Source organism: Mizuhopecten yessoensis, unplaced genomic scaffold (assembly GCF_002113885.1).
Source record: "Mizuhopecten yessoensis strain PY_sf001 unplaced genomic scaffold, ASM211388v2 scaffold11115, whole genome shotgun sequence".
NCBI lineage: Eukaryota > Metazoa > Mollusca > Bivalvia > Pectinida > Pectinidae > Mizuhopecten > Mizuhopecten yessoensis.
Window position 1 is genome coordinate 574,588 of NW_018408887.1, and position 14,530 is coordinate 589,117.

Consider the following 14,530-nt stretch of genomic DNA (forward strand, 5'->3'; position numbering starts at 1 on the left):
CATAAATAATGTAAAGACGATATCCAGACTTTCAAAAATGTCAATTATTTCGGTCATACTCTCAACAAATGGAAATCAAAAGCTGATAAAATTTTAAATTATCTCTTTTTTGAAGAGATCTCCAGAAGATATCTCCCGAAAAAACAACAGAACCGGTATGATGACAAAAAGGATCTTCAGAAAATATCCGCATTTTTACTTTTTGTGCCTGTGGAAAAACTGAAATAAAAAAAAAGTCTTGAAACACCGACAAAGAGATAAATGCAACGGACATCAGTTCCGGAATTTTTCGGTTATTTTTCATCCTTCCGGAAATAACCGATGAAGGCCGATGGATTGTGACGTGCTTGTGACGTCATAGTATGACAATCTCTGAACGAAGTTTCATGCCTGTTAGTATCACATTTTATGTGATTAACTTTTTTCACTCAGAATGTTTATGATTTTTTGTCTAAATAATCAAGTAATATAACATGAAGATTGCTTTCACTGTATGAAGATATTCATGTATGGGTTGCAACACAATTGTCTTTGCTTCAAGGATACACTTCCTGTTTCCCCACTGGACGTCTACTTCTGGACGAAAAAAATAAAGGCAGAAAGGGGAAGCAACTCTGTATACGCAAGCATGTGTTACCATTAAAGAACTTCGCTGTAAAGACATCTCGAAGAAAATTACAACTTCAAAGGGAAAATATTGATAGCATTACAACTCGTGCCCATTGTACATGTAAAATACAGTTCAGTGAAAGTAAAAGCTCCATCGTGCTATAGGACACTGCTTAAACACCAGCTGGGTATGTGTACAAAGTTTCGTAAAACGTTCTTTGATGGTGTTCATGTATTGGTCTGGATGCAATAATGTCGTATGGACATCAAAAAACGCAAGACCGCAACTAACCTTAAGTGTCACGAGGGAACACAATGCCAGCTATTGGTCCGAGAGATTTGCAGTTACATGTATGTTGAGCACATGATATTTCGTGAAGGGCGTCGAAGATTCTAGACATCTGGACATCAAATTCGTTATCAAAATTTGCGTTTTCCCTCATGTCTAGCTGCTATAGTGAATAGAATAATATAAGATAGTTTAGACTATTGCTACATCTTACCCTATAATGTACCATTTAAAGTGATAAGTAGTAGAATTGAGCACGTGATCGTAGCCTCGATACCGGCGACCCTATTACTGAAAAGCAGAAGACGAGCGATACATCGTCGATAAATGGTATTTTACAGCTGCAAACGATACCTTACACAGGGAAAGGGTGACAGACATATATTGTTTTAGTCCAAATAAAGCCGTATGTATCTAAATGTTTAACTAGATTGAGACAATCTTCGTTCTTGACATAATTATATAAGTGTTATTTTCATATCATGCACAGTTGTTTTTCTCGTTTGTTCTCTGATGTGTGAACACAAATCATGAAGATTTCTCTGATTTCTCTTAATGTATAGAAATAGTGGCCTATATAACGATGAGGGTCAGAAATATATCATACTACTTGACATCGTAAGTTCACACTGTGTTAGGTAAAACGAAAATATTGCACTTAAGCAGTAACACTATAAGGTCTCGAAGGTGTGAGAGAGATGTAAAAACTGTCTTAAACCGGATGTATAACGTATGCTTTCAATGAAAATGTATATGCCCCATACTTGGTATGGTATGGTTTCCAAAGAAACTCTCTAAACACAACGTACCATAGTATGTACTCAAACATTAAAGGGCATATATAGCTTAGTGTTGATAATCTTTCCAGAATAACCAACGAATTTGAGTTATTGAATAACGAACGACGAATACATTTCTAATTTGACTCTTGCCTTCAATCAAATTGATTTGTGACGAAATGACCAGAAACAGTGCTGGACCCTAGCTTGTTGAAGATGGCATACAATAAAATGACGACTTTGTTGACGAAATAGAAAATGTTACTGGCCGGCAGACGGCCAATATAACGCCGAAGTACGCCCCAGATAATGTAAGGCAGGGGTACAGCAATTGACCTGAAAGCCATATCCGTGTTTTTGACAACATTATTGACAAGCGACTTGACATTTACATTATCACCAAGGCTGTCTGTCCTTGACGTTTAATTCACTTTCTGCATTGATGTAACGATCTACAGTGTATGTATAGTGCAGGATTTAATAAGGAATACGTGGTTGAAACGTCACACTAACGACGGACCGATAATATAGCACCAGAAGCTACCATTCCCTGCATTTCCAGTGTTTATTGATTGGCAGTGGTACCGAATTTGAACGAGTAAAACAAAATTAATGGTGATTGATAATGTGTTAAATATTTGTTTTATAGAAGAAGAATGTATATGATAAGCCAATTAAAAATGGATTGTCATTGCAAGGAAAACATATTTTAGGATAAATTTAACATTTTGACTATTGACTTTTTGCACGGATTTATTAATATCTTGATTGATGAATAATCATTATGAATAAATGAAATTAGAAACGGATAAGGATCAAAGTTTTAAATATTAAATTTCGTAAATGAAATTTTGCGAAGGATGAACAGCCTTTTGACCAATTGTTGCTGTAGTGTCTTCCCTTTCGCAGGTGTTTGCTTTATTGATCGCTATCCTGCTCTATCGGGTCATTGTACGTCCCTCGTCGTGTCTTCTGCAAGTGCGACATCCATATTTAGCTGGTGACGTTACCAAACCAGTAAGTGCATCGCTAATCAATAGGATCAATGATGTGCTGCCAAGTTTCGCGAAACTACGAGATTTACGAGATATGTGGCTTTTACAGAATTTGCTGTCATGTCAACAGGTTGCAGATTTCGAGCAGCGATCCTGCAACATATATGGCTTGACATATCCATTACTCTTAATTAAAATCCAAATGTGCCGGAGAGGTTAATAATTTCAAAATCTGAATTCAAAAATCTCAGTAGGAGTTCCAGTTTTTACTGAACGCACTGAATATAGAGATTAGTCGCCAGATCAATCATATGTAGCGCTTGCAATTGCAAATATTCTTCGTCACTTCCTCACTTCCTCTAATAGTTTACCAAGTTTACCTTCAGTGTTGCTAGTGTCGTATCTGGAAATATCACTTAAACATGTGCCACGCACTTAGTGTACTGTTAGCTACCTATGTTACCTTTGGAATAATGGTGAAAATCAAACGTATCCTTCATTTACGCTATTCATATACATCTTATCGTTAACAATGGCCTATATCTGCTTGGTATACTCCATCTAGTTAAGCTTCGATGACCAGACCCTCCTACAGTACATCACGTTTCTCGAAATGAACAACTTATCAAACCAATCATTATAATTTCATGTCAGTATCTCGAGAAATTTCGAGAAAGGAAGTCGAAATCTTGAGTTTTTATTTCGAATAACGAAATTGAAAATGCTTGAATGGCGGCCCTTATGCTCTTTCGTACACTCACGTTAACTCATTGATTTTTTTCAAATGTACAGATATTTAATTAACTGAAAATTTAATTTTGTAGAAACCACACGTTCAATAACTTCTAGCACGAACATGCTCTATATATGACGACTACATAGGTCGTTAGGCACCTGTATAACTCATAGTTACCACTCTCTGTGACTGCCACTATATTACCCTACCAGGTTCATCTGGCACATAACAGCTGTGAATGCCACGGCACATGTGTTGACGCCACCATTATCATCAAGTCATTATTGTAATGTTATATTAATATTTACCTTTTTTCAACCATTAACAACTCTTTTTTTTTATCAATCACTTTTGTTAGCCCTGATGTTAGCGTGTGGAAGGTCTTAATGTGTTACATGTAGGAACCGGACTACCCGGAAAAAAACCCAAAGTCCGATCAAGGAATCGAACCCCGACCGCTTTGGTAAAAGGCGAGTGCATTATCAACTGCGCCATACGACAACTCTATTTAATACCACTGTCCTTCTTCTTTAAAATGAATGTTCCATGCGGAACTTGTCGCGTTCCATCTGGCATTCATATTGAAAATGAATGTCAATTGAAAGCGGTTCAAAACAGTTTTTACATCTATTTTACACCCTCGAGACCTTATGATATAACTGCTCCAGTGCCATATTTTCGTTTTACCAAACACAGTGTGAACTTACGATGTCAAGAAATATGATATATTTCTGACCTTCACCGTTATATAGGCCACTATTTCTTGACGTAAGGAGAAAACAGATAAATCTTCATGAGTTGTAATCGCACATCAGAGAACAAACGAAAAAAACAATTGTGCATATGAAAATAACAAGTATATAACTATGTCAAGAATGAAGATGGTCTCCATCTAGTTAATAATTTAGATATATATATACGACTTTATTTGGGCTGAAACAATATATGTCAGTCACCCTTTTCCTGTGTAAGGTATCGTTTGCAGCTGTCAAATACCATTTATCGACGATGTGACCGCTCGTCTTCTGCTTTTCAATAATAGGGTCGCCGGTACCGAGGCTACAATACGTAGACACAGATAATGCAGTTCCGAAAGCCGGCAGCTGGGTCCACAAACGTAGTTCGAAGATCCATCGACGAAGATCATCACAGTACCCAGATAGTAAAAAATACACACGCATTATACCAAAACGTTGAATCATCTTCCATACAACTCTTACATCGGAAAAAAGCGGGCATGACATCGAAAGTTAACGCTGTGTTTGGTCAAACGAAAATATGGGACTGGAGAAGTATTACCATAAGGTCTCGAAGTTGTAAAATAGATGATTGTGGTTCTATATTAAGCCTAAGCGTTTTCGTATTTTTAAATCGAAACATCCGGAACAAAGTGAACGTACATGTTTTACCTGTTACAGTGATACGATCGCTTCCGGATGCATTAATATAGTAAAAAGAAGGATTGTTAGCTTTTGCTTATTGTATTATTTAAATTTCCGGATAAAATTGATCGTACATGTTTTACCTGGTACAGTGACACGATCACTTCCGGACCTATTATTAGAGCTACAGTAAAGTATCGTTAGCTTATTGAAGTAACACAAAACAAAACGCACCGGAAGTTTTAAGAACACAGTTCCTATTTAATGAAAATATGCAGACATTGCATCGATTTTTTTTCGACAAATAGAATACGTAATTGACAAGTTTCAGGCGTGATGCAATTAAACTAATTTTCACAAATAGAGTAGACAAGTGACAAAATGCGAGCGTGTTGCATTTTAACAATTTTCACAAATACAGTAAGGAAGTGACAAAATGCCGGCGTGATGCAGTTTAAATGTCGAACGGTTGATCTTCCGGTGAATCAGTCAAATCGGTGGTTTTTTTTATGTCGCAACTTCATGAAAACACAAAGAAAGGAACACTGTTACTACAGCAAAATCAGTGTTAAATGATTTAAAGGTGAACATATCAATTATATGAAATATCTGCAAACAGCGGGAGTCTGTGTCATCTAGTTCGCTTCTATACACATTAACTCTGTATAGAAACTGAATTACACTGTAGCATGCAGTCGCCAGGTGTTATTGTTTTCCGTTGTAGAATGTTTCAACATGTCATATTTCGTTTGATGCTGTCTATTTATACCGTTTTGCTCTTTGATGTCACTGGTTTCTTTCGGATTTCTTTTACGAGTTTGTCCCTAGTCACCTTTCTTCGCCGAGGGGCCATTTAGTTAAACCGCAACATAACATTTAAAGAGCTGTTGACGGTTAATTATTCTTGTTCCATTTGCAGGATGTTATAAATTACTAATAGTAATAAGTGAATTATTATACAATTAACGATCCCCTGTTAATTTCTGTTAACGACTTTGATATGACTGGAACATGAACCAAAACCAGGATCATCATTATTTGTTCTGTCAGAAATGCCATCCCTTTCCATACAAAACATATTTTAGCTGTAGCTTGAGCCGTACTTACGCGAAATGTCAAAGTAAGACTTTATATTTTATTAATTACCACTCAAACGTTCAGAATCCAACAAAGGGTCTTCTTGAAAGAAAAGATAAATGACGGAGTATTCATGATAAAATTAAATCAGCTGTTTTGCCAGTATCACAGTCATCTTGTCTATACATTATTCATATACAGGTACATGTGTATGAAAGGATATTTCAATACCACATCGCATTAAGGGGGGGGGGGGGGGGGGGGAATAACAAGCAACTAACTGTTGTCTGATAGAAATTTTCATTGCTATTTATACATTTATATGGTTTGTTGTGAAATAGTTATATTTAAATTTATGTTACATATTAGTAAGTGGATATATGCGATATATATTTACATAGCAAAACAAGCACCAAAACATCAAAACTTGCATGAAAGTCAGGGGGGGGGGGGGGAATAAAAAAAAATATGAAGACAGTAATTTAAGCTATATTTCCGATGACTATTTGTTTTAAAGGAACAGGCAACTTGAAATGTAATATAAAACTGGTACACTTATTTTTAAAGTGTGACAACGACTTAAATATAACCGTGATTACATTGATAGAACAGGGTCACTCCAACCAAGTTATTATCGGGAGCCTGGCTAACAGGCCAGGCCCGTTTTCATGAAACCGGTCTCGTGATCTACCATGGATTCTGTGCTCAAATCAACTTTTTTGTAACTCATTTTAATCATGTCAAAAGATCAAAAAGTCAAATGTAAACACTGAAAATAGTTTGCGGCTTTAAATCTCTTTAATTTGTTTCAAAATCATTGACAAGATAAGATTTTGTTTCATTAATTTATAACTTAAACAAGAAATAAGACTTGAGCACTAAATGCATGCTTGAGCATGAAACTGCTTTCATAAATATGAAACCAGGTTCCGGTTTCACGGACGTTCCTAACTAAATAATTAATTCTTTAACAGACGGTATTTACCATATCAAAGCACTGCTAGAGTTAAGTGAAAAGCTCAAGCTAAGGTTTTTAATTCAAGCAATGAGTCCCGATTGCAATAACTGAAGTGATTTCTTATGTTAAGGAAATGTCATTAAAAAATACAGTATCACTCCCGGTAATGGGTTAAATAAGCAACATCTAGTGGTTTGTTTGACATTACTAGCTTGGGTCTCGTTCATGTTCTTATTGAGTTGGTGGAAGATAATGGACTGAAATTTGGAATTCAGAATGTTTAAGCAGGCCCTATATATTTGTAATGCTAGACGTGCCTGTACTGTTTTAGTTCTAAGCATGCATATGAAGGGGACCTGCCTGTGAAAGGAGACACCAATTTAGAAATATCTTGATCATTTCGCCGCATATTTGACAATAACGGACTTTTCATGATAGACAAATTGTTTACAAATATTTATATCCGACTTTAATAGATCGAAATCAAGTTCCAATACGTTTTGATATTTGTTTATTTTCACTGTAAAATATGTTTTGAAGAGTTATCGTTCATATTGACAGCATTAAAAACAACATTATAAGGATTTTATATCAATATACGCAAAGCACTATTGTACAAAATGTCAACTGAATATTATATACAGGGAACTTTTCACCGCAGTAGAATTTGTCGCTGTCCAAAATGAGGGCGAATTTACCATACAATATATAGTACGTTTTTGTAAGTACATGTGATTGGCGAAATTAACGCTAGGCGAATATTTGACTTGGCGTAGGTTTCTCGGTATACAGTTTTGGTATTATTCATTCCCAGACGTTTTTATGTGTTTTTCTTGAATTCAACTGAATCGTGTCAGGTTGTAGTGGGTGAAAGCCGGAGTACCCGGTGGAAACCCATGCCACTGGCCTGCAGACAGTACGTTTGTAATCCTAATGTATCAGGAAAGAGATAAAGCTAAATGTCTTAATACCATTAATACCATGATAAAATGATGGGAACATTAGAATCCCACTGTGGTAAGATCACGTTGGGTCGTTTATACAGATACAGCTTGTATCCTTCCTTATTCTACTGCACAGCTTCTAGACCAACAGCATTTCACCAAAACCAGATACAGGGGATTATATTCAATCATGAAAACTGTAGTGTTATCATATTGAAACTTTCAAGGAAATTGTCGGACGGTTTCCAAGTGAATTTTGTCGCCAGTCGAACACATTATAACGATAGAAAAGACGACTTCCAATTTAACCATTTGTTAAAAGTTATTTAGGAATCGAAAAGCATATTCTCAGCTGTAACGATGGTATGAAACCCGTTGCTACAAAATGTAACTAACAAATTCCCAAAGATACGCTACTGTGCATCACGGAATATGTTTGACAAGAACTGGATTTAATTCCAACATGAATGTTAAGAATAAGCATTTTAATACTTAAATAAAACAAAAGAATGAACATGTGAAATACACAATAGGCTGATATGTTATAAACGTGTATTAAGCATGCTAGCTGTAATGTGATGCTGTTCATAATTCTTATGTGAAATGTCCGTCACTTTTCGTATAAACAGACGCAACCAGGAAATAAGGATATTTGAGATCGTACGACTCAATCTGCATCATAACGATTTCATATATATATATATACAAATGACTACTTTACGTGCAAAATCACGAATCTTAACGTATTATTACGACTCAGTATGTTATATCTCGACTACATATGTATCTCGACTACATATGTATCTCGACGTCTGCTGAATATGTACTATTTCGACTCAATATGTATTAATTCGATTCAAAACATTTTACCTGGACCATGATTCAATATGTATTATCTCGGCTAAATATGTTCTTTCTCGACTCAATTTGGATAATTTCGACTTCGACTCAATATATATTATGTCGATGCAATATTAATATTAATTTAGTTTTACCATGATCAACTTACTATATGTATTATCTGGAGTTCGACTCCTTGTGTATTATCACGACACAATATGTGTTATTTCGAGTTCGACTCAATGTGTATTATTACAATACAGTATTTAGTATCTCGAGTTGGACTACGAGTGTATTTCTCCAATCTGTATTATCTTGACTCAATATGTATAATCACGACTCAGTATGTATTATATTGACACAATCTGTGCTATCACGACATAATATGTATTATCTCGACTTCGACTCCATATGTCTTATCACGACATAATATGTATTATCTTAACTCATATTGTATTATCACGAATCTATTTGCATTACAGCACGCACTATGCATTATACATGTAAGTGTGTACGACTCAATATGCTATATTACATGTACGACTCGATGTACTACTCGGTCTGTGCTATCACGATTCAAATTTGAACAACGCAATATATTTTACCCCAACTTAGGATTGTAAGACAATATGTAACCTTACAACTCAAGATAGCACGACTCAATATGTAACCTTACAACTCAAGATAGCACGACTCAATATGAAATCTTACAACTCAAAATTGTACGACTCCATATGAAATCTTACAACTCAAAATTGTACGACTCAATATGAAACCTTACAACTCAAGATAGCACGACTCAATATGAAATCTTACGACTCAAAATTGACTTAATTTCGATACAAGTAAATGTAACCAAACATATCAAAAAAGTTTTGAAATTTTCTCAAAATACTGTAGTATACTGTAGTTCTTCAAATTTGTTCGGATAAATGTCACCGTTTGAATGTATTGGCCTTTTTCCTATCATTATTTTTTACATCCACCACTTTAAATGTACATGTAGTATGAAGTATATTTAGCATGTCATATAGTTTCGTGCTTCCGACTGTGTTTTAGGGAGCGTGTGAATCGAGGTGAATCCAACAATAGGGTACTTCCGATACTTTTGGCATTTTGGTGTACATCATACTAAAGTCAACTGCACAAAGGTCGCTGTACCGAAATCTTAACGACGGACTGAATGAATTGATTTAAAAACATATGCATGGAAAACACATGGTTTCAGCATATTAAGTAAATTAACGACTACATGTTCTGGCATTAAACGATGCCTGACTACACCACAAGGTATAGCTACGCAAGGTGTTTTCAAAGCTGGTTTTACAGAAGTAGCATGCAAGCAGCAATAACACGTGTATGCCGGAGTCTCTTTTATGACAATGCCATCATCTAATCGGTGTGTTTCAATACGGAGTGATATGTAATGTGATGTGCTATCGATAGTCTTGTTAGAAATACGGACTATCTTGCAGACGCTTTTCTTGTCGGGAGAGAACTAAAACCGACATTCAACTGCTAATTGAGATGTCTTGAGGTTTGATTAAATCCAATTCAGCAGAAACGCAATATAAGCATCGCGTATTACTCAATAGCAGCTGCAACTGCTGACTGCGATAACGTTCTGTTTTAGGGTTGTATCGATGTTACATTCACGCTCAGATCTGAGATTTTAATTCGCCACTTTCATGTACAGAGAGCGTTCTCTCGATACTTTCAGCTAATTACAGTGTTTGATCTCGTCTTAAACGCGCGAATTTACGCCATGAAAGGCTAGCGGATGTCGGTTCATGTAATAGTGCAGATACAAGCAATATCACCAATCTAATTATAAACTTTGGAATTCTTGTATATAGGGATATTTAAAGACATTCCCTACTTAGAATCTGCCGTTATTTCTCGCTATGTAAGCGTAGGGCTGGAGCAACGCGCTGTCGTATGTAGTTAATTACAGTTAAGTAGGACCATCTTTCTCACTTCAAGTGTCCAAAGTAACCTCATATTTAAACAAAATGATTCCAAAAAGTTTGATCCTCAATCAGCTTTTTGTATATTTATTGAACATTAAATGTGACTTACCTTACGTGCAAATCCAATGAAGATTAATAACAGAAACTTCGAACTTTGAAGATAAACAAAAACGTGAACTAATTTTCTCGTGCCCTTTATTTTCCAATAATACCTGTATATAAGAGCTTGATTAAGTTTCATATTTACACAATTACTCCATCGAGTCCCTTCAACCATGCAAGAACATTATTAAACCTTGGTGCTAATGGTGACTCCTTCGTCCATGGTTATGGAGGGCGGCGGTATGTTTTTAGAACATCGGCTATAAGATCGAGGACTCCCTTCTCTGCACGCGTTACTCCAGCATAGTTGACGGAGCGTCGCTTTGAACTCGGCGCTCATGCTGCAGTAGAGAAGAAAGTTTAGAGGATAAGAAAATATAATCACCAGATTGGCTATGACCTCCACGTATTTCAATGTGTTCATCTCGATGATATCGTAACCAAACATGAAGGGAAACACATAAAGCAGTTGGATTATCCCTACCGGAAACTCCACCAACAGTGTGATCACCGCCATACAGATAATCATCACAGTTACCCGGATGTTTTCCTTCACTGTAGCGTGGTTGCTCTGAGCATTTGTATTTAGTTGCAGTCGTTTGTTCGTCACCGTTTGAAGGCCATGTAAAATTTTGCAATTGAGAATAATGAGCGATACACAAGGCACAAATTGAATAAATATAATCCGAATACCCAAATAGGAGGAGTAGTACATGGACACATCTACCCATATCCGGTACTCACGTTTACAGTACTCCTCCGTCGTGTTGGTCCAGGGGTCAAAGTACACATTGTTATGGTACTCGAACACGAAAAACCGACACATGTGCACGACCACAGCCATTAAGTAAATGAGGACAATACAAATGATGGTATAGCGTAGAGTGCACCACCCCCTTGCCTTGAAGGGCAAACACACGTAGAAATATCTCTGTAGGGTCAAATAGACAGTCAGCCAAATGGACGCTGTATGGGAAATAGTAGGCAGGTAGAGTGCTATCCAGTCCATGGCCTGACACCAGCCAAACTGTATCGCGTAGTTACCTAGTCCATACGAGTAGAAATAAAACGGGGCTGGTAGGACCAATGTTAGGGTATCCGACACGGCGATCCCTACCAGCCCCGCCTGGCTCGCGCCATACGTTTGCTGACGACGCAGGACGGCGATTACGACGGCGTTCGTTAGGAGCACAACGATAGCGAGGGCAGGGACGACGTAACCGTTGATGATAATCAGGTACGAGTTATCGTCAGTCATCGCTGTCACATTCGTAGATTCGTCACTGATGTTGTTCTGTGACCGAAATTCAAGGGATAAATTGACCGCCATTGGGTGGTATTAAATCTACTGGTTTGTCTTCATGTTCGGTGCCATTGATGTTTTTTATCTTTTCAATTTTGAAAAAAAAAAATTAAGCGTTGTTCTAATTGGTCAGCATTGGCGTAAATATTTCCAGTAAAAGATAGTATTTGTTCTTCCCTTTCGTTGGCGATGTTATTTTTCTTTTCGGTGATGAGAGAAATAACTCACTATCATTCAATGATGCAAAATCATTGGTAAGTAGATAATCCGTATTGTCATCAGTAGTTCAAAAACTTTTTTAAAAAAAAACGTGTAACGCAGGGAATGGCCTTTAGAGCTTTGTGTCCATGTTGCTAGGTACCTGATCACTACATCTCCGGAGAAATGTTTCGTGACTGTCTAACTTTGCTTCATTGCATAAAGTAATTTGTCGACGATTTAAATGATATAGTTTCGGAGAAATATATTCTTTGACGAGGACGGAAAGCGTTCAGCGAGAGGCATTATTTCCGAGTGGTGTGATGTTTGTAAGCACTTGTAGCCAGTAGCGCGCCTGTGTACAGTATTGATCAGAAACAGCGGTTAAGACTGCCTTACGTTCCGCGATCCGCTGTGATTGGCTTACGAGTCTGTTCATCATCGTAGTCGCATTCATAAACCCTTCAGAATCGAAAACGAAAATATGGCATAATTCACATGTCCGTCTAAGTAATCCGTGGTATTCCACACCAATACGTCAAGCTTAGTTGTGAACAGTCAGGTCCGTGAGCCCTAACATGTATCAGATACGGCCCGAGGTCACAGCACACTCATGGATCCGTTACTACATTATGTACAACATAAAGTATTGTCAAAGAAGATTATTTCTACCTAATTAGACGTTCTCAATTTCGTGTCATTACTGGTAGCACTTTCCTCAAATAATAGGAAGAATTACGGGACGATAGGATACACGCTCAGCAATTCGTTTCAAATCGTTAAAATTATTTGATTTTCTGTCCTCTGGGATTCATAATGAATATCTTCTCTAAATTCTTTTGAAATTACTTTCGCAAATCAAATTAAAATATGACAGTTTCCTGAAATGTGCACGTTAAGTTCTATGAACTGTTGAAATCACGCGAGAATCCCACGTGATTTCCACATTCTGGTGTTGTCAGATAAACACGTGTTTGTCCCAGATCAGCAACTACTCATCACGTCTTCAAACGAGTGTCATTAAAACAATTTAGCTCAATTTAATTCACGCACTTTATTTGCAAACAACGTAATTTTAGATTTCTCGAGCGGAAACTCCAGCGAGATGTGACAACAATGGGCACTCATTGGGAGCTTGTCTCTATTAATACCAGCAAGTGACAAACGCCAGATCCAAATCATCTGGTTATTACTGGATCAACCGTAATTTTTATTTTTTTTGTAACATTGCAAAGTAGTTATTAACTTTTCAATAAAACATATGTGAAAAATTACAACTGTTGAACTGTTTCCATGTTAAGTTTTAAAATCAAATTTAAAACAAACTTGATTAACCGCTACCCTAAACTTGAATACGTTCTCACATCATGTTTGTGTGTGTACAATCGTACAACTAAGATTATTGATTTAAGTTATCCACAAATGAGCAAAAGAACACATCAAAGCCAGTCTGATCAACAAACTAAACATCAGGCAAAGTCATTTCTTCTGAAAGTCGGTATTAGACATGTTGACCTGTTTTGCAGTATTGAAACGAAAACCCTGTCCACGCTCTCTAACGCATGTGAGGTTAGCCTTCCCTGAGGAACCGGCAACCTTAGAAACGAGAGTTTAGGGTTCAGCGTACATCATACACCGCGAACTGGATTTGACATTTCCAGCCGCCGTTTATTTGATCATCAACTGCATAAATCGTAAGGTCGGTATCATCCAGGCGGCTCTGTACGCCTAGGATGCGAGAACAATCGGTCGTTTTCACAGCTTCCCCAAAACAAATCGTAACAACAGAACATCAACTTCAATTTTCTGATAATAATTTAGAAGTAGATAGGATACGTATGCTTGTCATCGTACTAAAATAAACTGGCACGATTTATAACTTAATAACCACACACACACATATATATATACATAGGCAAGGTCTACATACACTCCACACGGTACCTAGAACGTACGATACGGCCTGATGATTTATAGCATCGTTGAGGACATCTGAGAGGCGAACTCGATGAAATCTAAAGCATATCTGACTTTCCGAGTGTACACCATAACAGGACAATATAATAGCACAAAACAATGCGGGTCTATAAACTCGACACCTAATTCAGTATATTTAGTAACTATAAAAGCAGTCGAGATGTGAGCTAACGAAAACGCTCCATATCTGATTTCAATTACAGTATAACGTGAACGTTTTGCACCTACAGGAGTGAATAAAGAGCCGCCTCCAGAGGCCGTGATGTAGAGAGGAAATGTTCCTCTTTAACACGTAAACTAGTTTATCATGTTACAGTAACGGTTATAATGTAACAGTAACGGTTATCATGTTACAGTAACGGTTATCATGT

General features: G+C 36.9%; 1 protein-coding gene across 1 annotated transcript; it reads right to left on the reverse strand.

Moving 5' to 3' along the window:
• Nucleotides 1-10,770: 10,770 nt before the first annotated feature.
• Nucleotides 10,771-12,519, reverse strand: LOC110466087 (sex peptide receptor-like). Its single transcript, XM_021522383.1, has one exon. It carries the CDS (start codon nucleotides 12,009-12,011, stop codon nucleotides 10,869-10,871), a length of 1,143 nt encoding a protein of 380 aa, XP_021378058.1. The 5' UTR covers nucleotides 12,012-12,519; the 3' UTR covers nucleotides 10,771-10,868.
• Nucleotides 12,520-14,530: the final 2,011 nt, after the last annotated feature.